Raw genomic sequence first — 27,081 nt, 5'->3', positions numbered from 1 at the left:
ACCAGAAGGGAAGGTCTAAATTGGAAAGGGATCTGCCCTGTCCCCAACCCACTAGGTGGGACACAGAGACTGCGGGATTGTTCTCCGTTTTCCCCCATGCTGGCCAGTGATGAGGTTAGCTGAGTGGACAACAGGTTTGAGCCACTAGCAAGAGTGGCCAAACTGAGGGCTGCTGTGAATCTCTGAGGCAAGCAAATCCACCAATAAGTGCAGGACCCACCGAGGCAGAGGAGGAACTTTGTCACAATATGCAGCCTCATGTTTTCTTTCAGGTGAGCACCAATAGAGCTGATCATTGCTATGTGATTATACAGACTGAACAAAAAATATGCAGAACGGTTTCTCCTGTCTGTTGACTAATGAAATATAAGTATATCACATGCACATGGTAAATGGAGCCAAGTACATCAACCTAAGCATGCCCAGAGGAGCTGTTATCAAATATTTTGTATTCTACTCATTACTGTTGTTTATTTACTGGCTGCAAAATAAAAATCTACTGGTAACATAAAGGAATAGAATAGGAAAAACTAATAGGATTTATTCTTCAATTATATTTGCTAAGAAGCAGAAGTAAAAAGCCAAGCATCATTTTTATTGGTTGCAGGTCTACAGTCACTGTGGTTATAGTTTTCATTATTTCTTTGTTTCTCTGCTACTAGGTATGCAGTGAACCCCTTCTAACCTTTCCTCAATATGAGGGTATTCTGCTACATTTTGTAGGGTAAATGCAGTTTTCACAGCCTTCACCCATTTGTTCTAGTCCTTCTGTACTGCCTTCAAAACAACACTCAGGAATGAGCAATCATAAACAGGGATGATTGGAAATCTCCTTTTGTATTGGTGGCAAGGAGATAGTGTCAAAAAACTTGATTTTTATAAGATAGAAGGTGCTGCAGGGTGGTTGTTCTTGTTATTTTTTCCTTAACAGGCTTCCTAGCTATCCCCCAAAGTACAAGCAATCATTCTGAATTTTCAACAAGCATCTCCCCAAACATTGGAACTAATTTTAGCAGCTATAAGTTGTCGTATTTCATAGCATGAGTCTTGTCCCTGAAGTAATGAAGCAAGAACATAAGAGAGATGAAAGGAAAGATCATAAACAAAGGGAATAAATAAAAGTATAATTAAATATATAAAAAGTTATGGATATTGAGACCAAGATTAAGTTGTGCATATTGAGATAAAGACTAAGGTTATAAGCATACTGCATACAAAAAGCATACTGCAAACAAAGAACTCAACTCTGAGGCCTTGCTATGGAGAAACTCCCATTGATTTTAATGGGAGTGTTGCCTGAGTAAGAATGCCATGGTTTGGCCCTAAGACAGTTGTTAAAAGAGTATCCTCATATCCACACACAGAGAAATACAGGAATTCTCATATTGGACCAGGCCAGTGGTCTATCTAGTCCAGTATCCTGTTTCTGGCGAGGGTAATACAAGATGAAGAAACCCTATAGCAGGCATTTGTGAAATAATCTGCTCAAAAGAAAAGTTTCTTCCTGACCCCTATAGTTAGAGGCTGGATCATGCTCTGAAACATACAAATTTATATCCTCTCCAGACATTTGGCTTTTTAAAAATCCTTAATATTGTAACTCTGGACATTCTTGCTACCCATATGTATATCTAAGCCTTTTCTGAATCCTGCTAAAGCCTTAGCTTCAGTGCTACTTTGTGGCAGTGACTTCAGCTGGCTAATTGTGATTGTGTGAGAAAGTATTTCTGTGTCAGTTTTAAAGTTGCTACCTTTTAATAAAATAAACTATCCCCTTTGTTCTCATATTGTGAGCGAGGATGAATAGCAGTATTTGATCAACCAGCTCTGTGCCATTCATTATTATGTATACCTCAATTATGTCCCCTCTTTAGTCATTGTTTCTGAGCAGCATGTGTGTCACAGGGCTTTCCTGCACTGTTCGACTGAAATAAGAACCTGAACGTCACTTGTTTTGGCATCATCTATTTGCTCAGCATGTGTGTAACTTCTCCCTGCAGCTACTTAGCTCTGTATGCATACAAGCCTCAGAAGAATGATGAGCTGGAACTGCGTAAAGGTGAAATGTATCGGGTCATTGAGAAGTGTCAGGATGGCTGGTTCAAGGGAACATCTCTGAGAACGGGAATGTCTGGAGTCTTTCCAGGCAATTACGTGACTCCTGTTTCCAGGTGAGGACCATTGGCCAGAGGTCATTAGGTAGCTCTGAATAGAAGCAGGGGTTCCTACTTCTAAAGAAAAATGAAAAATGGGGAGATCTAGTTTTAAATTACACTCTTCCCCAAAAGCATCTTTGGTATCTTGGTTTGTTGATTTTGATTTTAGAATCACTTTCAAAAGACATTATTAATTGTTTAAAATTACTACATTTACAGTTTATCTGGATTGCTTATCCCATTATTTTAAAGAACCTATGAGCTATGGAGTCCACATCCAAAAAAAGGAACTAAAGGAGTTTTTACAATAGAGATGAGAAAAATAAGGAGAGATTGTAGTTTGTTTTTCAACACCTCATCATTTGTATTTTGGTTTTGTAAAACCAAAACTGCCGGGTCATTTAAATGGAGGTTCAATTTTATCAGAAACCCCCAAAGTTCAGAGGCAGAAGGAGAGTTTGATAAATTATTCTGTTTCAGCCATCTGTGTTTCAGAAATAGAACGAAGTGAGAAGAAACACAGTTTTGGATTTTGCAAAGTTTCATTGGTCAGAGTTTTGTTTGGCAAAACCAAAACAAAGGTTGTTTCTGACAGCATTTTATAGAAAACTAAAGACAAGCATAAATTGTAAAGAGAAACATAAGTAAATGAAGGGTGTCAAACCAAAACCAAACCAGAGAACCATTTCAAACTGGTATTGTTTCAGTTCAGTTCTGGTTCAAGTATAATTTTATCCTACTTACTTAACCTGAATTGGAACTGAACTAAAAAAAAAATTGGGCTACTGGGTTAAAGGTTCCGCATTAAGCTCAATATTCTAAAAAAACTACTGTGACCATATTTTCATTATAAAACAAGACAACAAAATAAATAGACATGTGACTGGTACTAGAAAGTATACAGTAGAACCTCAGATCAGTCAGTGGTGGATTAGCCACTGGGCCAACGGGGCCCGTGCCCAGGGGCCTCGGCCAATTGGGGGGCCCCTGGAAAAATGGGCATGCCCCGACTTGCTCTGCCTGCCCACAGCAAGCCCCCGCGCTCTGACCCCGCTCCCCAGCAGGAGCACTGGGTGGGCAGGGGAAGCCCCCATGCCCTGATCTAGCTCCCTGGCAGAAGCGCTGGGGGGATGGAGGGAACTGCAGGCAGAAATGGGGGGAGGGACCCCCACTTGCTCTGACCCACGGTCCCACAAACCTGTAATCTCCCTCTGCCTCAGAGTTACAAACACCTCGGAAATGGAGGTTATTCGTAACTCTGAAATGTTCAAAATTCTGAACAAAACATCATCGTGGTTCTTTCAAAAGTTTACAGCTGAATAGTGACTTAATACAGCTTTGAAACTTTACTATGCGGAAGAAAAATACTGTTTTCCCTTTATTTTTTTAGTAGTTTACGTTTAACACAGTACTGTACTGTGTTTGCTTTTTTTTTTTTTTTTTTTCTGTCTCTGCTGCAGTCGGATTGTGTACTTCCAGTTCCAAACGAGGTGTGTGGTTGACTGGTCAGTTTATAATGCTGGTGTTTGTAATTCTGAGGTTCTACTGTAATGAGAAAAGAATGACATGAGAATGAGAACAGAAGGAGGCCATCCCACAAGAGTAGGAAGGGAGAGAGGAAGTTTAGGAGCAGCCTGCATACCACATGAGGCAGCAGGGGGCCCCAGAGGCAGATCTCTGAGACTGCCCCTGGGGAGGAAAGAGGTAGAATCCTCCCTGGTCCCAGAAGTTAACAATAACTCTTCAAACCCAAGGGAAAAGGTAATGGCTCCCCAACCCTTTCGCCCCTTACGCAGGCCTCCTTTGACCCATCTCCAGTATCTGGGGCATTTCCTCCCACCAGTTGCCCCACTTGAGGCAGGGCCCAGGCTCCAAACTCAAATTTATCCTTTCACCACAGAAGTCCAATATGACACAGCAAATATTAGAGGATCTTATTTTAGTTTGCTCAAACAAATTGTTCATAAAAAAAAATTGTTTGACAACATAAAAACACTAGGAAAATGAATGTAAAGTTGAAGATAAATGGTAAAAAATCAAAATAGTTTCAATTTTAAGTTTCAACTCTCTTTTTTGAATTTACTTCCAGTAAGATTGATATTTGATTCAAATTGGTTCAAACCGATAACTGAACCATTGTTTGGGTTTTTTGTGATGGCTTGAACCAGAACTGAACCCAACACACTGACTGCAATTGAATCGGAACCTGAACCAAAACAAAATAAATATCGGTTAGACTCTCTGAATAACTGTAACATTGTTTTCACTTTGCCCCACCTGTAGTCTGGCTGATGGTCTAAGGTTGCATTTCAGGGCCAAAAGAACTAACGTTGTAGCTTTGTAATTCCTGAATTATTCATTAATCTAAATTTCTTTACCTGATTTTTATACACCAACTTGGCTGCCTGTGGTACTTGACTCTTTAGCTCTTAACAAGTAAAAGGTTCGTGCTGTGGTACTGGTGATCCAGATCAGCAAGACTTTGCTAAATGCAGCATGTCATAGCTAGAATAAGAAACTGAAAAGCGCTAAAAGGCAAAAATGCTTTCTGCACCACATGAGCTGTATCATTCATTTTATGATCCATTAGAAATGAACGTGTAATTAAAACAGTCTGTTCACATATGCAGTACCTTAAGTGAAAACAGCAAGAAAAATACTATAATAAACAAACTCTCCCATTTGTCACAGTCTTTGATTTACCCGTTTTCCTTTCCTCCAACCAGCAAAACAAAGGAGTGTGCTGGGGGGGCGGGGTGGAGGGCTGTGCACGGCCAATTGGGGACAGGGACAGGGTACCCAGGAAATGTACTAATTTCAAGTATCTCTCAGGCTCCCTCTGCTGGCGGGTTCCTATTGATTCCCCAGCAGTGTTATTAAACCTGCAGGGGTGCATCTCTGCTTGTGAGCAGAGGGACGTGTATGTTGCTATATTGGTGAATCAAGCCTATTGCAGGTGATTTACCCAGCTCTCTCTGAATCTCATTTCCTACTTGTCCACTTTGCACAATGTCATTGAGGGTGACACATAGCAACCAAAGGTGGCAAGGACCCTAGACAGCCTGTCACCTCTTCCCTGTCTGGAAGTGGTGGGGGAAATGTTCAAGATTTTCCAGTTTTAAAAAAACCTAGTTACACCACCATGAGGATGGATTCAAAACAACATAAATTGGCAAACTTTACACAAAGTGAAAAAATGTAGGAATCTGTTTCTATTATTTTTCTTCGTTCTCTTGTTTATCTTCCTGTCTTCACATGTTTTGACTGTAGCTTCTTGCATCCTCTCATTTAGCGTGTGTGTCCATGCTTTCCCTCAGCCTCATTCCTTTTTAATTGTTTTCCCCCCTTCACTCTCTTTCTTTAGGACTTAATATTTTCTTCTCTGGTTTGGCCTTTCACTCTGTTTAATTTGTATGTTCAGTGTTTCCCCTCCCTCTCCTCCTTTCTTCTCTCTCTGTCCTATTACACTTAAGCTATTTCTCTCTCTAAAGTCCACTCACCCATCCAGCCTCCTACAGCCTGGTCTTCCCTCCCCTCCATTATCTCCTCTTCCTTGGTCTTGTTCCCTGCAATCTCTCCCCTCCATTTTCTCCAGCCCTATTAGTTCTCTCCCCACCCTCCCGTGTCATGTCCTCATGTTCTGCCCATAACCCTCTTCTCTCTCCTCCTCTTGTGGCTCTCAGTGCAGTGAGGTGGACAAAGGAAGGCAATGAGAACAGAATAGCACCAAAGCCATTTGCCCTTGGCCAGGTCAGAAGTGGGAAGCCAGAATCGGTCAGTGCGGGCAGCTGCTCTGGCTGGTACCATGAAGCAGACAGCCTCGTCATTCCCTCACCTGCTGTTGGTGCCCGGGGCTGTGGCTGCCGCTCCTCAGCTCACGCAGCTAGTAAGAGCCCCCGAGGCAGGGGGACCCAGCTCTGTGGCCGGCAGAGCCATTGGGGAGCAGTGACCATAGGGGAGCCCTCCTGGTGCACAGCCCCTAGCTACTCCTCTCCCTGCATCCTGAGCTACCCCGCCCCCGCCTGCACACAGCTCATAGCTACCCCCTGCCTGCACCCTGAGCTACCCCCCTGCCTGCTCACAGCAACTAGCTAACCCCTCCCTGCACCCTAGCTACTCCCCCGCACACAACCCCTAGCTACACCCCCTCCCTGCACCCTGAGCGACCCCCCCCTGCCCTCACACAGCCCCTAGCAACCCTCTCCCTCCACCCTGCATTACCCTCCCTCCCGCATACAGCCCCTAGCTACCCCCTCTCTGTACCCTGAGCGGTTTTCAAACTTTTGGTGCTGAACCCCACCACACACAGCCCAGACAGGTGGCCTGCCGAGGTGAGTCAGAGGGCGGAGGTGGTGCTGCCTCCCTGGACCCTGCCATGTGGGGCCCAATCCCTGCTGGCCCCAGGATAGAAGTCAAAGTATGCCTATGCCCGAGGGCCCACCCCTGGTGAAGACCTTGGTCAGCAGGGCAACAGGGCTCTGATGAGCTGGCTGCATGAAGAAATAGTCTTGGCCCTGCATCCTCCTCTCTGCTTGCCCAGACAACGTGGATAATCAAAGGGTTTCCAGGGCCAAGCAGGTACGAGAAGGGACATGTGTACAATGCGGGTGAGCTGTTAGGGCTGGGTTTTGTAGGGGGATTCGTTGTTTGCTTGTAAACAGATCTCCCTTCCAGTAAGGTCAGTTGAGCTCACCTAGCTCTGGGCTCACTTATCATGCTTCTGAATTAGAACTGGGTGAATGGTTCATGTGAAAATTCAAAGCCAACCAAACCAGCTGTTATTGAGGCTCCCAGTCCAAACCTGAACATCATCATTCTGATTCTACAGGCAGACTGTAGGGATTTGGTGCTGCCCATCTTTTTTTCCATATAAATTTGCATGGAGCTCAGGCCCTACATTAATATCTTCATGGCTCATTTTAATTATTTTTCCATTGCCAGTTGCAAAAATAGCCTTGCTGTGCAAAACAGCATTTTGGCGACATCTGTTTCTTCTGGATTTACTTGGTAATATGTAGATGCCTATTAGAATAAATTAAAGCAGGAATTCTGGATTTCAAACAAGTTAATGGAAGAAAAAAAGGTGATCTTTCTGTTCCTATAACATTTGTATCTTGTGCTGAACATTCAAACTTGAGAGATTCCCCCGTGTGGGGAGCAGTGGAGAAGGTGCAGAATTCCACCAAAATACATATTTTTCTGGGAAACATAAACAAAATATAATACTTAACCTTAAACTTCATTTTATTTTACTACCTTAATTTGTATCATGTTCCACTTCAGGGGACTTCTGGTAGTTTATGGCAATCACTGCAGTAGATGAGTAACTATGTCGTAACAGAGTTTTCACATTACACTTCCTTTCTCTTTAGAGTGCCTGTAGGAGGTGGCCAGCCCAGGAATAGCTTAGCAGGTGGGGCTCAGACAATAAAAGGATCCCCAGGAGCTGTTCACCCAGGAGGTGCAAGTCTTACAAATACGGCCACTGCTGTCAGACCTGTTGTTCCAATCACTGCACCTCAGACACATCTCCAACAACAGACAGTGTCTCCTCAGATGAATAACTGCATGAGGTATTCAGCCCAGCAAATGGTCAGCCAGACTCGCAGTGCCATGCAGATGGGTATGTATAGGCTCCCTAACGCCTCTTGCCTTACCTTCTCAGAATTTGACATTGTATCCCTCATGAACAAGCCACTGGAATCCTATTGTACCTTCAGGTTTCCTTTGCAAGTCTTCCATTTTAGTCAAAGTTCAGCCATCTGTAATAGGATATGTTTTATTGCTTGTAATATTTACAGACTTCTATTGATCTCTGGGAAATATGCTGTGTTTATCAGATTGTGCTGTTGTCACAGCTGAAATAGATTACAGTGGTTACAAATATTTACATAATTTATTTTAGAGAATAAAGCATCCTGCATACTAAGAAGATTAACGTTTCTAAGTCCAGTTGGCTTACTGACAAAAAAAATACTGCACTTATCACAAAGGAAGTAATATGTGACTTAAAATTAAGGAACTGGGCTTCAAGGATGAAAGTTCTATGTTAGGCAGAAGAGGACTCAGCACTGGTGGCAAAGGAAGATATCCAAAAAATAGTGCCACCTCTTTGAAATGTGAATAAGAGGTTGGCACAGCAGGGGGCCATTGTTGTTCCTAGTTTTCCTTTTTGATGCAAAGCATGGGTTTTCCAGAGCAGAATTTATGCTGCCTTCCTGATGTTAAATAGTTGCAATGTTGAGTGAATTAAAAGTAAATTACATGGTAGATTTTTGTGGCAAAATGTAAAGCTGTTTTGTTTTTAATATTTTATGGTGACTTGAGCCCTTGTGTTTAAAGACTGAGCTAGAGAAGTACTGGGAATGCTGGCAACTGAAGATTTTAGATTCGGAACAGACTAGACAAGGTATGCTACAATATAAAGCATAGATGCTCAGATTAAGGCTAGAAGGAACCATTACGGTCATCTAGTCTGACCTCCTTTTAACACAGGCCAAGTGGAAAAGTAATCAAATACCCATGAATCTAAATCTTATTTTATTGAAAAGCAGCATGCACTCTATTTCTTTGGTTGTTACGCGTAGTGGCATATCTTTACATGCATAGAAGTCACTCTACAATGTAATCTAATTATCATAATTAATTTTTTTGTAGTTCAGAGAGAAGATTCATAGATTCCAAGGCCAGAAGGAACCACTGTGATCATCTAGTCTGACCTCCTGTATAACACAGGCCATAGAACTTCCCCTAAATAATTCTTAAAGTGTATCTTTTAGAAAAACATCCCATCTTGATTGGAAAATTGCCAGTGATGGAGAATCAACCACAATCCTTTGTAAATTGTTCTAAATTACTCTCACTACTAAAAATATACTCCTTATTTCCAGTCTGAATTTGTCTAGCTTCAACTTCCATCCATTGGATCATGTTGTACCTTTCTCTGCCAGATTAAAGAGCCCATTATTGAATATTCATTCCCTGTGTAGGTTTCAGAGTAACAGCCATGTTAGTCTGTATTCGCAAAAAGAAAAGGAGTACTTGTGGCACCTTAGAGACTAACCAATTTATTTGAGCATAACCTTTCGTGAGCTACAGCTCACTTCATCGGATGCATACTGTGGAAACTGCAGAAGACATTATATACACACAAAGACCCTGAAACAATACCTCCTCCCACCCCACTCTCCTGCTGGTAATAGCTTATCTAAAGTGATCACTCTCCTTACAATGTGTATGATAATCAAGTTGGGTCATTTCCAGCACAAATCCAGGTTTTCTCACCCTCCGCCCCCCCACACACAGACTCACTCTCCTGCTGGTAATAGCCCATCCAAAGTGACCACTCTCTTTACAATGTGTATGATAATCAAGGTGGGCCATTTCCAGCACAAATCCAGGTTTTCTCACCCCCCACCCCTTTTTTTCCAAAAACCACACACACAAACTCACTCTCCTGCTGGTAATAGCTTATCCAAAGTGACCACTCTCCTTACTTACTTAGTAAGGAGTTACTAAGTGTAGTTACTTAGACTGTAAAGAAGTCACTCCTTGACCTTCTCTTTGTTAAACTAAGTAGATTGAGCTCTTTGAGTCTGTCACCATAAGGCATGTTTTGTAATCCTTTAACCATTCTTGTGGCTCTTCTCTGAACCCTCTCCAATTTATCAACATCATTCTTGAATTGTGGACAGCCAAAATGGGACACTGTATTCTAGCAATGGTCGCACCATTGTCAAATACTTCGACTCGAGATTCCCTGTTTGTGCTTTTGGACACAGCATCACATGGGGAGTTCATGTTCAGCTGATCATCCACTGTGACCCCCAAGTCTTTTTCACAGTCATTGCTTCCCAGGATAGAGGCCCCCATTGTGCAAATATAGCCTACATTCTTTGTTCCTACATGTATACGCTGACATTTGGCCATATTAAAATACATACTGTTTCCTTAAGCCAAGCTTACCAAGCGATTCAAATTGCTCTGTGTTAGTGACCCGGCCTCTTCATTATTTACTATTCTGACAATTTTTGTGCCATCTGCAAACTGTATCAGTGCTGACTTTGTTTCTTCCAGGTCATTAATAAAAATGTTAAATAATGTAGGGCCAAGAACTGATCCCCATTAGAAATACACCTCTGATTCCCTGTTTACATTTACATTTTGAGTCTTATCAGTTAGCCAGCTTTTAGTCCATACAGTATGTGCCATGTTAATTTTATATCTTCTAGTTTGTTAATCAAAATGTCATGTGGTACCAAGTCAAATGCCTCACTGAAGTCTAGGTATAGTACATCAACACTACAACTTTGATAAAGGTAGTAATCTCATAAAATATATATTGAGTTAGTTTGACAGGATTTATTTTCCATAAACCCTTGGTGATTGGCATTAATTATATTATCCTCCTTTAATTCTTTATTAATCAAGTCCTGTATCAGCTGCTCCATTATCTTGCCCAGGATTGATGTCAGACTGACAGCCTATAATTACCTGGGTAATCCTGTTTATCCTTGGCACAACATTAACTTTCTTCCAGTCTTTTGAACTTTTGTGGCGTTCCAAGACTTACTGAAAACCAGCATTAACAGTCCAGCAAGCTTCTCACCCAGCTCTTTTAAAACTCTTGGATGCAAGCTATCTGGACCTGCTGATTTAGAAATGTCTAACTTTAGTTGCTACAGTTTATCATCCTCCTAAGAAACTAGCAGAATAGAAAGTGTTGTTATATATGACTACATTGTGACAGGTTGGACCCTCACTTCTGGGATGTCAGTTGATGTTCTGGGGTCCCACTCATCCCTCCTGCCCTGCTAGCCTGGGTTTCCTTTGCACTGGGTTGCTGTGCCAGGCTCTCAAGCCCCCTTCCAGCACACACCCAGGCAAGACCATTCAGTGGCATGCATCCGATGAAGTGAGCTGTAGCTCACGAAAGCTTATGCTCAGATAAATTTGTTAGTCTCTAAGGTGCCACAAGTACTCCTTTTCTTTTTGTGAATACAGATTAACACAGCTGCTACTCTGAAATTTGTCTCTTCAGGTACTTTTAGCAGACTTTCTTCTTGGGCAGGAAGGAAACGGAGAAGAGTCCTGTTTGCCTTACTCCCCAACCTTAAATAAGATTTACATAAGGCTGGAATCTTTTGTTTCCCAGTCTTGACTGCCCCCTCCTTTTGGTGGAAAATTACTAGAAGTCCAAGATTGTGTTTAGTACCAGGCAGCAGGACCACCTGACCTAGTAGTGTCACAGCTACGTCCCAGGACACCTCTCAGGAAGGAGAGAGATTTGTATCTTTAAAGTCTTATTGTTTCTTCCTAATGGCCCATCAAAGCTGATGGCCTGTTGTCTGGTGGGTGTCTCCCAAATACACACACAGTTGTAATTGTTACATAGCCATTATGCCTAACTTTAAATACAGAAATGATACATGCATACAAGCTGGATAATCACATTCAGTAAATCATAACCTTTCCAATGAAACCTTACAAGACGCATCTTGCATAAAATATGTAGTTAGGCCATATTCATATCATAACCATATTTCTATGAAGAATATGGGGTGTAACATCACATACATTACCCGTTTTCCCCCCAAACACAGAACAGAGATATCTATTGAATGTGTCTTCCTTTTCTGTATTATTACTGATAATTTTACCATTACCATCTAGCAATGGCCCAGTACCATTCTTATGATTATTTTATGATTATTTTTGTTCCTAATAGATTTAAACAATTTCTTCTTTCTTTTGTCTGTAAGTCTGCTGGCCATAGTGTTCTCCTTGTGTCCCTTTGAGTCCCTTATCAATGTTTTGTAAGTGCTTACTTCTTCCTCAGATGAACAGATCAGCAAGTTCTCCAGATTTTCTCTCCATCGCTTGTCTAGTCACCAGCAGCTGTTGTAGTTAGACTACGCATGATTTGAAACATATTCATGGTTTGGGAAGGCTCAGGAGGCAGGAATGAAGTGCTTGTTGGAAAGTAGCATTAAATATGTCACTATGTCAAGTATCTTGTAATAGTAACCAAGTTAGCATCAGTTTACACAGATCTGGCAGTATAATATATCTTTGGCTCTCTGGAACCTTTCAGGCAGCTCCTGTTGCTTCAAATGGCCATGCTGCCATAAAGAAGTATTCTCATGGAGCTAAGACAGGATGTCGTTGCAGGATAATTTTAGCCCAGGTAGATGCATTAGACCCTCCTTTTCCCATCTCTCAGCTAATCCTTGTAGCTACCTTCTGCCTTCAAAAGCTACCTGCCAGCATTCCCTGCGTTCTCCTTGTCCCATGTGGTTTTGAGACCACATCTCAATATCCTTCCAACATCTTGGCATGCAGAGTAGTCAGAGAGCAAAATAACTCAGGAAATATAGTTCTCCTGCCACTTCATTTTTTGTGCTTCTCATACTTTCCATGGGTATTTGAGATTTATTTTGAAACCTCAGAAAAAACAACAACAATATATCATACACAATATGTAACTCACAGAGTAAAGGGGAAAATTAGCAGAATTTCCAACGTTGATTTAAGGAATACTCCAGTGCAATTTCGCTTTCGCCAATCCACAATGGCCATAATAGGCTGCTGTTCAGTAGCCCAAATCCTACAGAGCTCATCTGCATCTCGTCCCTGGAGAGTGAAGACACTTAATCCTATGTCTTAAAAAAAATGAAGGTACTTCCAATGAAAGAAAATTATACAATATTCAAGTCATGCTCTTGTTGGCTTGCCTCATACGTGAATCACAAATCAATTTTTTCACAAATCCACTAATGTAGAAATATACAGAAAATGAAATATGAGCCGTCCAGAACAAAAACAGTCTTCAGTGAACATTGCTAAGTAATAGCATGATGGACACAGCACAATCCAAACCCACAGATGTTCAGAGCAAAGACAACAATAGACTGTCGAAGCCTTGCTTACAGCGGAGTCTTCTCTAACCATTTCTTTTGCTGTTTTTGGCACTGTCAGTTTCCTTCAAGCCTAGAAATGCTGGCGCCTGTATTAAATAATGCATGTCAGTATGACTATTGAATCAACCTTAAATCTAGAGGAGGGTAGCAGCATGCAATGAAGTTCCATCATTTGTATTCTTATCCCAGAGATCTATAGAAATACCATTTCACCTTGGAAACCAATCTGGCTTTAGCAATATTTTCAGACCTTGAACACTGGCCTTATGCTTGTAGAGGGCTTGCACATTACACAAAGCCCAAACAAGTGTGCTGCTTGATTAGCCTACCCACAAATACAATTTGTACATAAAGATTGGGAGGGGATGAGTTAGGTGGGAGTAAATCAATTTTAACCATTTCTAACTTGTATTTGGATATGGTCCATATATTTCATTACATGTTGTTAGGTGATCGAGGTAGGGAAGCCAGTAAAAAAGAAAATGACAACCTGGAGAAAATCTGAATTCGTGGACCCTTACTCTTCCCAGAGGACAAGGTTACAAAAAAAATTCAAGACAAATAAGTGACAGTTTGGTGGATTGCTAAATTCGACATTGATTAAAAAAAAACTCTGTTGGATCGGGGAATAACTGGAAAAGAGAATCATACCAACATAGGAGTTGCTGTACTGGAATATATCAGGTGTCCATCTAGCACAGGTGTCCATCTAGTTGATTACCTTCCAAAGGTGGGTAATATCTGATGCTTCAAGAAGACGTTAAAAAAAATCTCAATAGGCATCCAGTGTTGTGTGTATTACATGGGAATAATATTAAGGGTGGAATTGCTTCATGACCTCAGATGGTGATCACTTTATACACTGAGCATGGGGGTGATGTCCTTTGCCATTTTAAACCCTAGCAATGTAAGAGCAGGTGCTGTTCTGACAGATATGAATAGAAAATCCTTTTTAGAATTTTACTAGAATAATGCTGATCAGTAATATCCCATGACAGAACTCCACAGATTGGTTTTAGTGCTGCATAAAAAGTATTCTTAAGAAAGGGGATTTTAAGAGAACTACCGAATTGTTTAAGTGTTGGGAATGCCTACTCTGGCATATTCTTCTCCACTGTACAAAGCAATGAACCCACCTGGAGATCAGAAAAGCCTTAGGCATGGAAATGAAACTGGAGCTCTGTGCTTTACTTTTTGACACATAGAATCATAGAATATCAGGGTAGGAACGGACCTCAGGAGGTCATCTAGTCCAACCCCCTGCTCAAAGCAGGACCAATCCCCAATTTTTGCCCCAGATCCCAAATGGCCCCCTCAAGGATTGAACTCACAACCCTGGGTTTAGCAGGCCAATGCTCAAACCACTGAGCTATCCGTCCCCCCTACATAAAGCATTCTGTAGTTTCCTGGATCTTTGGAGATCTGGCATTGATAGTCAGTGTGTTGTAGTTATTGTTATATAGATGAGCAGCAGTTCTCTGGTTCTTGGTGGTGATCTGCTGAGGTGAAGTGGAGTTCACCTATCTGGGGAAGGAATACTAAATGATTTTGCATAGTCCCTTTAGGACTTTCCTGGCAGAAACAAAGCTGATCTCAAACGTGCTTTAATGATTGGCACTACTTGACTTGTCTTGAACAGCATAGTAATTTGTTATTCTCTTTTTTAAAGTGCCGATGCATGTTGTTAAGGCTAAAATATAGTACAGTTTTTGGTTTCTTTAAATCACATTTCAAAAATACAAGATCAGTTTTAATAATCTAAATTAGTCCCTGCTGATATAGGTTTAACAGTTGAGAGCTCCAGAAATGATCAAGAAGTTAACAGTAACTATTAGAGTGAAGTAGGAATTTATTTTTAAAATGGAGTATATTTGTGTTTACTTTGAAGAGTAAATACCATGGACACTCAATGATTGTAGAAGTCAACAGTACACTCAGTGAGCTGTTTACAAGATGTGGTGGGAATTGTGGGTTTTTATTTTAAAACACTGTGTGTTTCATATAAGGGAAAGACTTTCAGGTAGAGCCACATAACTGATTTTTTGATTCACTGGCAATTCTGAAAAATTGGAGAAAAAAATCTGTTTGACCTGAACCCCATATTTTTTGTTGGTAGTGGTGCTGTCTTCCATCCTCCCTACACACACTCTTATACCTGAAATCCCAGTGGCTAGGGCACTCACCCGGGAGGTGGGAGACAGGAGACTTAAGTTTGAATCCCCATGCGGGAATGGGGCTACAGGCTATCCTAGAGTACGGTAGGTTTCTTTCACTCTCCCTTAAGGCTGTTCCACTTCGTATAAAATACTTAAATTTTTATTGGGGCAAGGACCTGTCCCCATTCCCGGGTAAGTACTCTAACCATGGGCTATAAAGTCACTCTCGTTCTCTGTCTGGGGGTCTAATGACCATTCAGGTATTTTATACAAAGTAGAACAGCTTCAGCAGGATAGACTGAGAGAAAACTACATCAGAATAGCCAATAGCCTGGTGGTTAGGACACTCACCTGGGTTCAAGGCCCTGCTCTAGAGTGGGAATGCGAACCTGTCTCCTATGTCCTAAGTGCGTGCCCTACGCATGGGGCTGTTGGGGTTCAAGGGAGGCTGGCAGCACCACAACTTGCTCATTTTTGTGCCCTTATGAATCTAGCCCAGAAAACCAAAAAGTGTCACTTTTATACATGTCAAAATGATTGATTTAGACATTACTGAAATCTTTTCTTTGACTGAAACAGTTGGCCAAAGTCGACACAAATTCACACAATGTTTTGGTTGACCTGAATCTGCATTTTTCAGCAAAAATAGGTTTGGATGAAAAATTTTGCCCCACTCTTCTTCCAGTACAATACATTCTGATGTTAAGACAAACTTTTACCTCTCCTGTGAACAGTTTAACACTAGGGAGTAAAGTAAGTTTATCATAAAGTAAATAAAATTATCTGTTACTTTGACCTGTGTCTGTACTTACAAGCTGCATTCTTTGCTTTGTTTTCCCCCTGTTATTCTTCAGTAGCACACCCTTCTGCCCAGGTACCAGAGCGGCCCACAGCAACTGTCTCACCACTGAGAACCCAGAACTCTCCATCCCGTCTCCCAGCCACTGTGGTTAGATCACACTCCATGGCTTCTCCACAACACGTCCACCAGTCCCCTGTCCAAGTTATTCCTGGAGCACAGTGTGCCAGGCCCATCATTCCTCTCACTTCAGCAGCAGCCGCCATTACTCCTCCAAATGTCAGTGCGGCCAACTTGAACGGGGAGGCAGGAAATGGGCCAGTCAGCAGCTTGGTGACTTCCAGCCCAACCAACACCTCCTGCAAAGCAGAGGAGAGGAAAAATGAAAAGGTAATTGCCTTCTCTGGTGTAATTTAGCAGTGGGGGAAGCAGAGTGCCTTTTTGAAAATCTTGAATGATAGCTGACTTATTTTCTTCTTCTGTTTCCACCAAACATCCTTGCTAAAACCATATATTTTTGATTAATGCCTCTTGTGTGTGTGAGGAGAGATATGATACTTCCCCTGGTTAATCTGTCAAACTCGCATGTTTAACAAGCTTGCTCCATTTATAGACTAAGGTTTTTCCTAGCTCACTGTCATAGAAAAAGATATAGAAACAATCCTCTAAGTGTCAACGGTCCCCCATGCCAACGTTTAAATAAGGGAAGCAAAGGACAAACATCAAGAGATGCTTTTGCTCACCAGGTTTTCTATGAGAGGCAGAAGCAGCATTTCATCATGTAACCACTGGGCATCCACATCTACAACTATTTTCATACTTTTTAAGTCTGTTCATTGGTTATACTGTAGCATTATCCACTTGCACATGAGAAATGAGTTTTGCTGTTAATCTGTTACATTTCTACTTTCCGGCACTTGACATGGTTGGTGTCTGAATCTTACAGATTTGAAATAGCATAGAAACACATTATTGAAGAGACAGGCTTCACAACCAGGTGGCCAAGTCAGAAACTATCTGCCTAATTACATGGAAGAAGTTTTATGAGGTACAAGCCTTGAGTGATGGTGATGGAAGCATAATAGAACACTGACATGTAAATGGTAGGAGCTGTTAACAGTTCTGTAAACATCTCCATTTCTTTCAGAAAATTGCATTGCCATGGTTCAGTGAAACAGAGAACTGGATTAAATATGACTCACTGCAGTATGTGATTGATACATTGTAGATTCAAGCTTCTAGGAATCAACATTGGAAACAATATTTCAATGTCTGCTCCTTAAACGTGTTGCTAATGAAAGCCAGGGCTTTAAACATTCTCAGCCTTTTTAGACTCGTAACAAATATTTTGCTTTCACCCAGAGTTTACCCTTTGCAAACAGTTCCCATATATCAACTCTGAGAGTTGTTCACTGGACACCATAGCAGAGCCTACTGATAAACTCTGCCTGGAAGCAAGCTGTGGCTTGTGTTTGAACAGCATGAGAGGTGAGGAGTCTAGCTTTCTCCTGGATTTGCAGAATATATTTTTTTCTAAATTCACTAAGTCATTCCATAGTGACAGACATGCATGGGATAAACATTTACTGCATCCACAATAATGCTATGTTTGGAAATCTCTTGAGTGTGCTGAAGGAAACTTGGTAAATATGACGTGCTCAGGTTCACAGATAAATACTAGTTTCACAAAGATGAGGAATGTGAGTTTTAAAATCCCCTCTTAATCCTCTCTCTTGAGTATCTTCCTGGTGTCTTTCAATAAAGAGAAGAAGGGCATTGAATTCTTCCCTGGATGTGAAATTTAGGTATCTGTTTCCAAAGAATGAATTCCCAACTAACACTGAATGTTCCATGATACATGACTGGTATAATACTTTTTTACTTGCAACCCGAGTTACTACTTTTGTAAGGGAAAGAAAACCTACAGTATATTGGCAAATTTAGTGGAAGATCTATGTTGCCTCAGAAATGTGTTCCTCGTCAGGACCTAATGTAGTGGGATTTTGGTATTTTTTTAAAAAGCTCAAAAAGGAATCCAAATGTCCATACATTTTTGTTGATACATTTCTAGTAAGATTCCACATTAAAACTACACAGGCCCAGTTATACTGTGTTGTTTTCTAAAATATTTGTAAATTCATCCAAACATATAAATCTTAAAGTTATTGACTTTGTCTGAGGGAAAATAAAAGCCATATGTTTCAGAGTAACAGCCGTGTTAGTCTGTATTCGCAAAAAGAAAAGGAGTACTTGTGGCACCTTAGAGACTAACCAATTTATTTGAGCACGAGCTTTCGTGAGCTACAGCTCACTTCATCGGATCCGATGAAGTGAGCTGTAGCTCACGAAAGCTCGTGCTCAAATAAATTGGTTAGTCTCTAAGGTGCCACAAGTACTCCTTTTCTAAAAGCCATATGGTTATTTGATCTTTACGGACAATAATCAATAAACTAACTATATATTTCAGAAATGCAAAGTATTCCTGAAAACTGATAGTCCTTGCAAAAAAGTGTGGAAGAGGAAGTGATTATTAAAATGGTAAATTGGAATCTTAGAGGCTTGTTCTTCTCCTTCTGAGGGAGAGACAGGCATATAACTGTCATGTGAATTGAGCAATAGACCCCAAACCTATTCATATTGCATTTCATTCTTATCTTATCCCCTCTTCTTAGAAGCAGCGATTGAAGTTTGTCCAGTCCAAACTATGCCCCTATTCTCTGCACAATCAGAATAAAATCTGAATAGAATTTTTAGGAAATTGAGATTCAGGCTAGTAACAAATTTAAAGCCACCTGTTACTAGAGAAGAGCCTGAGCCACAAAGTTGAGATTCAGGTCTGGATAGAGACATAGGTCAGCCATACAGTTCAGATATGAGCACAGTCCAAACATCCTCAGATTTTGTTGTGAGCCCATCTCATTGTGGTTTAAAGGGAGGCAGCAAAAGTAATCCCCAAGGTTGAGTTTTTCAGAGCAGCGCAGGGGATAGAGCCACTCCTCTCCCATTACATTTAATCCCCAGGGACAGCTTTTAAAATCTCAGACATCAATCCTCTGTTTCAACCTATTTTTGAAACGTCTTGGCCAAAACTTTCTAACCTGGCAAACTTCAGAAACTAAATTCATATTTAGGCACTATGTGAAGGTCACTGATTTTCAAAGGAGCCGAACATCCATTGACTTCCTGGGAGCTACTCGCAGGTCAGAAGGCAGAATTTGGCCCATTGCAGGGGTTCAAGTTAACTGTGCAATTGCAGTCTTCCTTCAGCCTTACACCTTCTCCCACATTTCTCTCCCCTAGGACTAACGGATCCCTCCCTGAAGCAGGGGAGACACCACAATACCAGGTTGGGGGCAGATTAAAGGGAAGCAAGTAGAACAGAAATCAAAGGGGCAACAATGTATGGGAGGCCCAAGAGGAGAGACAGGCCAGTAGTGGAAGTTGAGAGGTTTAACAGGAGTCACTGCACAGAACAGCAGGAGGGGTGGAAGCAAAGGGGTAGAACAAGAGGATGAGGGGCACAGTGGGAGTCATGAAGTGCTGGGCAAAGGACAGGGAAAGGGACACATGATACACACCAGGGAAGAGGGTCAGCTAAAGCCAGATGGGGGAGAAAGCCCTGTAATTCTCATAGTTGCTCAGTGCTGCAGGACACCAAACCCCTCAGGCACCAGTAGACTGCCAGGTGTACCACGACTCAGGCATGCCCTGAAAGTGCTTCAGCAGCTAGACCTAGGCGAAGTGAAAGGGTATTTTACTAGGGCTGGCAGGAAAAGGGAAGCTGGCGAATACCCTGGGTACAGAGGGTTAACCAGTTACAGTTCAAGATGAGCAATAGCGGTTCTGGTTGGGCCTCCTGCGGCAGCCCAATCAAGAATTAGGGCTCTTCAGACCTATAGCCTGGGGTGCCCTCTCCAGTCCAGTCTCTGTTCAAGGAAATGGGAGTTTGTGGATTTCCAGGCCAGAATCGCTTAATGGTGTGTCTCTCCTTGGGGCCCCTTTGCACTGGCTCCCTGCCCAGCTATGCTACTCCCTCATGAGGAGGGGGGTCTACCAAATTCGCAGCCATGAAAATTGCATCATGGACCATGAAATCTGGTCTCCAGCCACCCAGCTCTGAAGGCAGAGCAGTGGCTGCTGCCCAGGTGCCCATCTCCGAAGGCAGCACTGCCAGCCAGCAGCAGCAGAAAAGAAGTAAAGGTGGCATGGAATTTAAGTAGACCCCTACAATTCAAGTAGACCTCTACTCATATTCTTCATACAGACTTGCACCCAGCTGTCATGTCCAGCAGCCTGTTCCACATGCAGCCCTGCATGCATTTCCTGGGAGGTCCCTGCAACTGGCTGCTTTCCAGCTTCTGGTTCACCAGGTGACTGCTATTTCCCGAGAGTGCCCAATCACTTTCTGGGTCAGGTCCTTCCTCTTACATGGCCAGGTAAAAGGGAAGTGCAGTGGGAATGTGGCTAATGGGAATCATTTTCCCCTGTCAGAAGTGCCTTGTCATTTCCTGGGCCAGGGTCTTTCCTTCTACCTAGCCAGGGGAAAGAAGATGTTCAGTGGGGAGGGGGCAATGGGGAATTGTAGTTTCCTGCTTAGCGGTTTCACCACAGACCTCCCATCACAAGCCATTATGGGGTTCATAGGTAAACACTATTCTGCTCCAGGAACAAAATATCACCGCTCCAGGTGTCCAAACAAATTTCCAGTGGATTGAACAGAGACTCCCTAAAATGTCACTGGGTCAGAGGGAAGATAATGAAAAATAAAAGTGAATGCAAACTGCTTCATTTTATGGTAGAGATTGTGTCTGAGTTTCTTCAGTTACTTATCTAGTTAATTACTAAGTAGCTACTAACTCGATCTGTAGCTGTGATCCCTACTAAACTTTCTGAATGAGAGAGAGATCTCAGCAAGAGAATGAAACTAAAGACCTGTGTTCTGTTATTTAATATATATCGCCCACACACACACACACACACACTGTTTAGCACCTCTGATAAAGCCGATTATTTGAATGAATTAATCCATTTCTCATTAAACATGCTCCTTATTACTTTAATCAAATCAAGCAAGTCACACTGGGTGGTTTGACCACTCTAATTAAACTTCCTGTAAAATCCACTCATTTCATTTTTGATGAGAATTTTGATTAAATTCCTGTAAACATCTGGCACCGTGTCTGCTAAAGTTGAGGATAAGTGATTGCTCTTGTGAGTAGCCTGTTAATTTATCATAAGTTTTACTGGCTCTTTTTTGCTTTAACAGCCAGAATGTACAAAAATGTTTGAAAAGTGGCAAACCAAAATTAAACAGTTGTTCTAAGTGTGCAGAAAAAAAATCTGTTTGCAGCTTTAAAATAGGGTAAAACTAACAAATGAGTTCCAAGAATCTATGCAGGAGCTGCGTAAATCTGTTAAACAGATCACAGGAATGGGGAAAACATATCATATTGCTGTTTATTGGTGTTAAGGTAACGAGATTTTCAGAAAAAGCCTCTGAACAAACACCTACAGTTTTGCATGTACAAATCGTGTAGATAATAGAGGGAATAGATGTCTTTTTCCTCACCTGTGTCACTTGCTTGTACAAATTCAGGTTATTTAGCACAAAAATAGTTATGCTCACAAAGTTACAGATGCAAATTTGGAGGTTGGTTAGAAGTCCCTTTGAAAATTTGGCTCGGTAAAATAAGAGAAAGTGTTAGACTGTCTTTTTCCTTATTTCATAGTAAAAGTCTTCATCCAGATTGCCTGTTTAAACTGTGACTCTAAATCACCAGACTGATAGGTTCAGTGTATAGTACTAAAATTCTGCATAAAGGACCTGATCCTACAAGAGTCAGAGCCCCCTCAGTTCCCAATGACTAAGTTTTAAAATCTGTTTTGCAGCTTTTTCATATATTATTAACTTGTGTGAAAGTGAAAGGATTTTTATCAATTTGTATCTACTAAAAAAATTGAATTCTTCTTTCAGAAAATGGAGGGTCAGTCTGAATTGTGCGGTGCTGAGCACCTTCAACTCCCACTGACTTTATTAGATATTAAATGACCAAAATAGTGGTCACTTTGGGACAAGTAAATATAAAAGAAGCTAAGGAAGCAATATGACTAACACTACATTTTTGGAAGTGGAATTCAATAATCTTGGTAGAGATGAAGTGATACAAATTTTTTTTGTTTTTTTTTTCTTTGAAACATTCACCTGAGAAGAAAGTGGAAGACAAAAAAAAAAAAATAAAGCATGGCAAAACTAAAAAAGTAAATTACAAAAAAGCACCACGCTTTAGTTCCTCTTCTAGTTTGATTTCCTCTGAATGTAGAAAACAAAAGTAGTAACATTGTCAAGTTTTGCATCAAAAATATAAGAAGCTAAAAGAATAAGTTCTGTCCTGTGAAAGAGCCATTTCTTTTCAACGCACTATAGCGGGCTGTAGTCACCACTAACGATCTCCAGCTTTCCACACTTTAGAAGGCTGATCTTGTGACCGTCAAGTGATTCACCAGAAACTTGGCCCGTGAGGGAAGCCTTTTCTTCCAATCGTGTGAGTTCAGGCCACAGAGTGCAGATTTGGGGTAGAGAGCTCATGCTTCAGATCTCTCTAGCGCCTTCTCCTCCATCACTAAAGCTCAATCAAAAGGACAAAAAAACTGGCAACCAACTGATGAATATTTTTCAGGCTGGCAATTAACCCAGCCAAAAGCATGAACCCCAGCTGTCAAAACATAGCATACTTCTGCTTTACAGGAAAACAGATGGTCTTTTTGACTGGTGGGGGTTCTTTTGCTTAGGTCAAAGCCAGTATGCCATTGATCAAAATTTCTTTTTCTTCTTCAGATTTTTATGTTATGAAATGCTTTCAAACGCCCCACAGAAATTTTGCATCTTGATTTTGCTGCAAAGCGGCCTCTGAAAGCCCATTTTTCCTGTATTGTAATCAGAGGATCCCTCATATATCCACAGGGAAATTTTCCTGGTATCATCGCTAACGTCTCTGTGCTGTACTTTTTGGCTATCAGTAGAGCTGCTCAGGAATTTTCGAACAAAATGTCCCCACCCACCCACCCACCTCCAACAGAAAATACCAGAAAGAGCTGGTTTAGACAAACCTAATTTGAAAATTTTTTGAAAAACAGTTCTGAAATTGTAGAAATGCCCCATTTTGACAAACAAAATGTTCTATTTTTGATTCAAAATGGCTTGACATTTTAGTTAACTTACAATAAAAATTGTTTTAAAATTATAAAAAGTAAAAATTGAAACATATTTTGATTTACCGGATCCAAAAAATGTTTGGATTATTGGTTCTCAAAAATTGTAGATTTACTTTTCACCCCCCATTTGGATGGGAAAAAAATTGAAATCTCAAACTCTTGTAGGATAGGAAAGTTGTTTCCCACCGAGTGCAAGCTATAAGGGGAGTGAAACCAAAGAAATTGTGAATGGAGAATGCTTTGGCTTCAAGATGACACTATGTGAACGCCAAGATGTAGCATTTTGCTCACACCTACAGAGGTCTAATTTTATAGTGAATAGGGCCTGTGTTGTTTACTAAATCCTTAGCTTTGCTTGGGGGAAAACCAAAGAACTGACAAAAGACAAGGGCACACAAGGGAGAGCTGGAAACAAAAAAATAAAGTACTGTGTATGTTATCTGAAAAAATATAGGATCCAAATTTGCAGGAAGGACAGGCAGGGAAAAAAGGGAGGAGGTATTGCCTTATATATTAAAAATGTATATACTTGGACTGAGGTTGAGATGGAAATAGGAGACAGAATAAAAGGGTAAAAACAAAGGTATTATCATGATAGGGTCTACTACAGACTAACAAAATCATCCAAAGCACAGGACTTGGTGGTGATGGGGGAATTCAACTACCCAGACATATTTTGGGAAAATAACACAACAGGGCACAGATTATCCAACAAGTTCTTGGAATGTATTGGAGACAATTTTTTATTTCAGAAGGTGGAGAAAGCTACTATGGGAGAGGCTCTTCTAGATTTGATTTTTGACTAAAAGGGAGGAACTGGCTGAGAATTTGAAAGTGGAAGGCAGCTTGGGTGAAAGTGATGATAAAATGGTAAAGTTCATGATTCTAAGGAATGGCAGGAGGGAAAACAGCAAAATAAAGATAATGGATTTCAAGAAAGCAGACTTTAGCAAACTCAGGGAGTTGGTAGGTAAGATCCCATGGGAAGCAAGTCTAAGGGGAAAAGCAGTTTGAGAGAGTTGGCAGTTTTTCAAAGAGACGTTATTAAGAGCCAAGAGCAAACTATCCCACTGCATAGGAAAGATAGGAAGTATGGCAAGAGACCACCCTGGCTTAACCAGGAGATCTTCAGTGATGGGAAACTCAAAAAAGAGTCCTACAAAAAAACTAGATCAAATTATGAAGAATGAATATAAACAAATAACACAAGTATGCAGGGACAAAATTAGAAAAGCCAAGGCAAAAAAAAAGAGATTAAACTAGCTAGAAACATAAGAAAACATTCTACAAATACATTAGAAGCAGGAGGAAGAGAACTCAATGAGCGGGGAGGAACAATAACAGAAAATGTGGAACTGGCAGAAGTGCAAAATGACTTTTTTGTTTTGGTTTTCACCAAGAAGGTTGGTGGCGATTGGACATCTAACATAGTTAATGCCAATGAAAATGAGATAGGATCAGCATCTAAAATAAGGAAAGAACAAATTAAAATTACTTAGACAAGTTAGATGTCTTCAAGTCACCAGGGCCTGATGAAATACCTCCTAGAATACTCAAGGAGCTGAGGAGATATCTGAGCCATTAGCAATTATCTCTGAAAAATCATGGAAGATGGGAGAGATTCCAGAGGACTGGAAAAGGGCAGATAGAGTACCAATCTCTAAAAAGGGAAATAAGGACAACCCGGGGAATTACAGACCAGTCAGCTTAACTTCTGTACCCAGAAAGATAATGAAGCAAATAATTAAGCAATCAATTTGCAAACACCTAGAAGATAATAAGGTGATATGTAACAGTCAGCCTGGATTTGTCAAAAACAAATGGTGACAAACCAAGCTAACAGCTTTCTTTGACAGAGTAACGCCTTGTGGATGGGGGGAAGCAGTAGACGTGGTATATCTTGACTTTAGTAAGTCTTTTGATACTGTCTCACATGACCTTCTCATAAACAAACTAGGGAAATACAACCTAGATGGAGCTCCAATAAGGTGGGTGCATAACTGGTTGGAAAACCTTTCCCAGAGAGTAGTTATTAGTGGTTCACAGTCAAGCTGGAAGGGCATAACAAGTGGGGTCCCACAGAGATCAGTTATGGGTCCGGCTCTGTTCAATATCTTCATAAATGGTTTAGATAGTGGTTGGCATAGAGGGTACACTCATAAAGTTTGTGGACTGTACCAAGCTGCGAGGGGTTGCAAGTGTTTTGGAGGATACGATTAAAATTCAAAATGATCTGGATAAACTAGAGTAGTAGTCTGAAGTAAATAAGATGAAATTTAATAAGGACAAATGCATCATACTCCACTTAGGAAGGAACAATCAGTTGCACACATACAAAATAGGAAATGACTGCCTAAGAAGGATATTGTGGAAAGGGATCTGGGGGTTGTAGTGGATCACAAGCTATATATGAGTGAACAGTGTAAAACTGTTGCAAAAAAAAAAAAAAGCCAACAGCATTCTGGGATGTATTAGCAGGAGAATTGTAAGCAAGACACTAGAAGTAATTCTTCTGCTCTACTCCACACTGACAAGACCTCAGCTGAAAAGATGTGGACAAATTGGAGAAAGTCCAGAGAAGAGCAACAAAAATGATTGAAGGTCTTTAGTCTGGAGAAGAGAAGACTGAGAGGGGACATGATAACAGTTTTCAAGTACATAAAAGTTTGTTACAAGGTGGAGGGAGAAAAATTGTTCTTAACCTCTGAGGATAGGACAAGAAGCAATGGGCTTAAACTGCAACAAGGGAAGTTTAAGTAGGACATTAGGAAAAGCTTCCTAACTGTCAGGGTGGTTAAGCACTAGAATAAATTGCCTAGGGAGGTTGTGGAATCTCCATCATTGGAGATTTTTAAGAGCAGATTGGACAAACACCTGTCAGGGATGGTCTAGATAATACTTAGTCCTGGCTTGAGTGCAGGGGACTGGACTAGAAGACCTCTCGAGGTCCCTTCCAGTCCTGTGATTCTATGACATGCATCAAAAAATAATCAAATTGGGCTAGAGAGTGTAGTGTAGCACACACCATCAGATATTTCAGTGAAACGTATGCTCTCAGATGGGGTCAGTGGGTGAAAATGAAATGGTGATGTGGTAGAAGGAGCCTAAATGCTCTTTATGGGCGGCAGGAGGGATGGACATATCTGTATGGAGGCATTGTCCCAGGGTGCTCACTGCTCACTCACTGCTAGGATGCCTCCACTTGGCTACTCTAGGGATTAACTCCTTCCAGATCCAACATCCCCTTTTGTTGCTCATGTGTGTGCCACACAGCCTCTTTCTGTGACTCAGGGTGCTCTCTCTTCTTGGCATGGGGTGCTCCCTCTTTGTGGCTTGGCTCTCCGGCCTGGTCACTGTTTCCCCCCCACCTCCTTTTTGGGATATCAAAGTCCCACAGGACAAACCATCCTTCAAATCCACTGCTTTGATTGTACCACTTCCCCAGTGGCTGGTAAGAGAACCCAGGCGCACCCTCTACTCAGGGTTCCAGCTCAGGGACTCTGATCAGCAGCCAAGCTCTGCAACATCCCTTCTTGACGCTGTTTCCCTGGGATGTTTCCTACTCCGCTTCTCTCAAGCTTCCACTCCACCACCCTTTTGGGTAAACCCTTCCTTCAGAGCCTGGATCCCAGGGCTGCTTCTCTCTCTCTCTCTCTCTCTGAGTTTCCTTCTTTCCCTCTGTAGTGTCCAAAGAGTGACGGCAGCCTTCCACACTGCAGGCCCCTTCTGCCATCTTTTTCTGCAGCCAACTTGTTGGCTTTGTACTAGCCCCGCCTGTTCCTTCTCCTCTGGGTTCCATTGTCAATTTGGGGTTACTTAGGCCATCTAATTCCCTCAGG

At 41.4% G+C, this 27,081-nt stretch overlaps 1 protein-coding gene across 4 annotated transcripts in view; it reads left to right on the top strand.

Moving 5' to 3' along the window:
• Positions 1-27,081, top strand: part of SH3RF3 (SH3 domain containing ring finger 3) — a 393,042-nt gene that overhangs the window by 328,216 nt on the left and 37,745 nt on the right. For 3 of the 4 annotated variants that reach the window (XM_084617097.1, XM_084617100.1, XM_084617099.1), the window contains 3 exons: positions 2,001-2,171; positions 7,529-7,779; positions 16,086-16,420. In XM_084617097.1, coding sequence (XP_084473223.1) covers positions 2,001-2,171; positions 7,529-7,779; positions 16,086-16,420 — 757 coding nt within the window. The remainder of the gene's footprint in view (positions 1-2,000; positions 2,172-7,528; positions 7,780-16,085; positions 16,421-27,081) is intronic. The other variant, XM_084617098.1, reaches the window with a different exon arrangement.

Source organism: Lepidochelys olivacea (genome assembly GCF_965140295.1).
Source record: "Lepidochelys olivacea isolate rLepOli2 genome assembly, chromosome: 1".
Taxonomy (NCBI): domain Eukaryota; kingdom Metazoa; phylum Chordata; order Testudines; family Cheloniidae; genus Lepidochelys; species Lepidochelys olivacea.
This window is presented reverse-complemented; position numbering and strand designations above follow the sequence as displayed.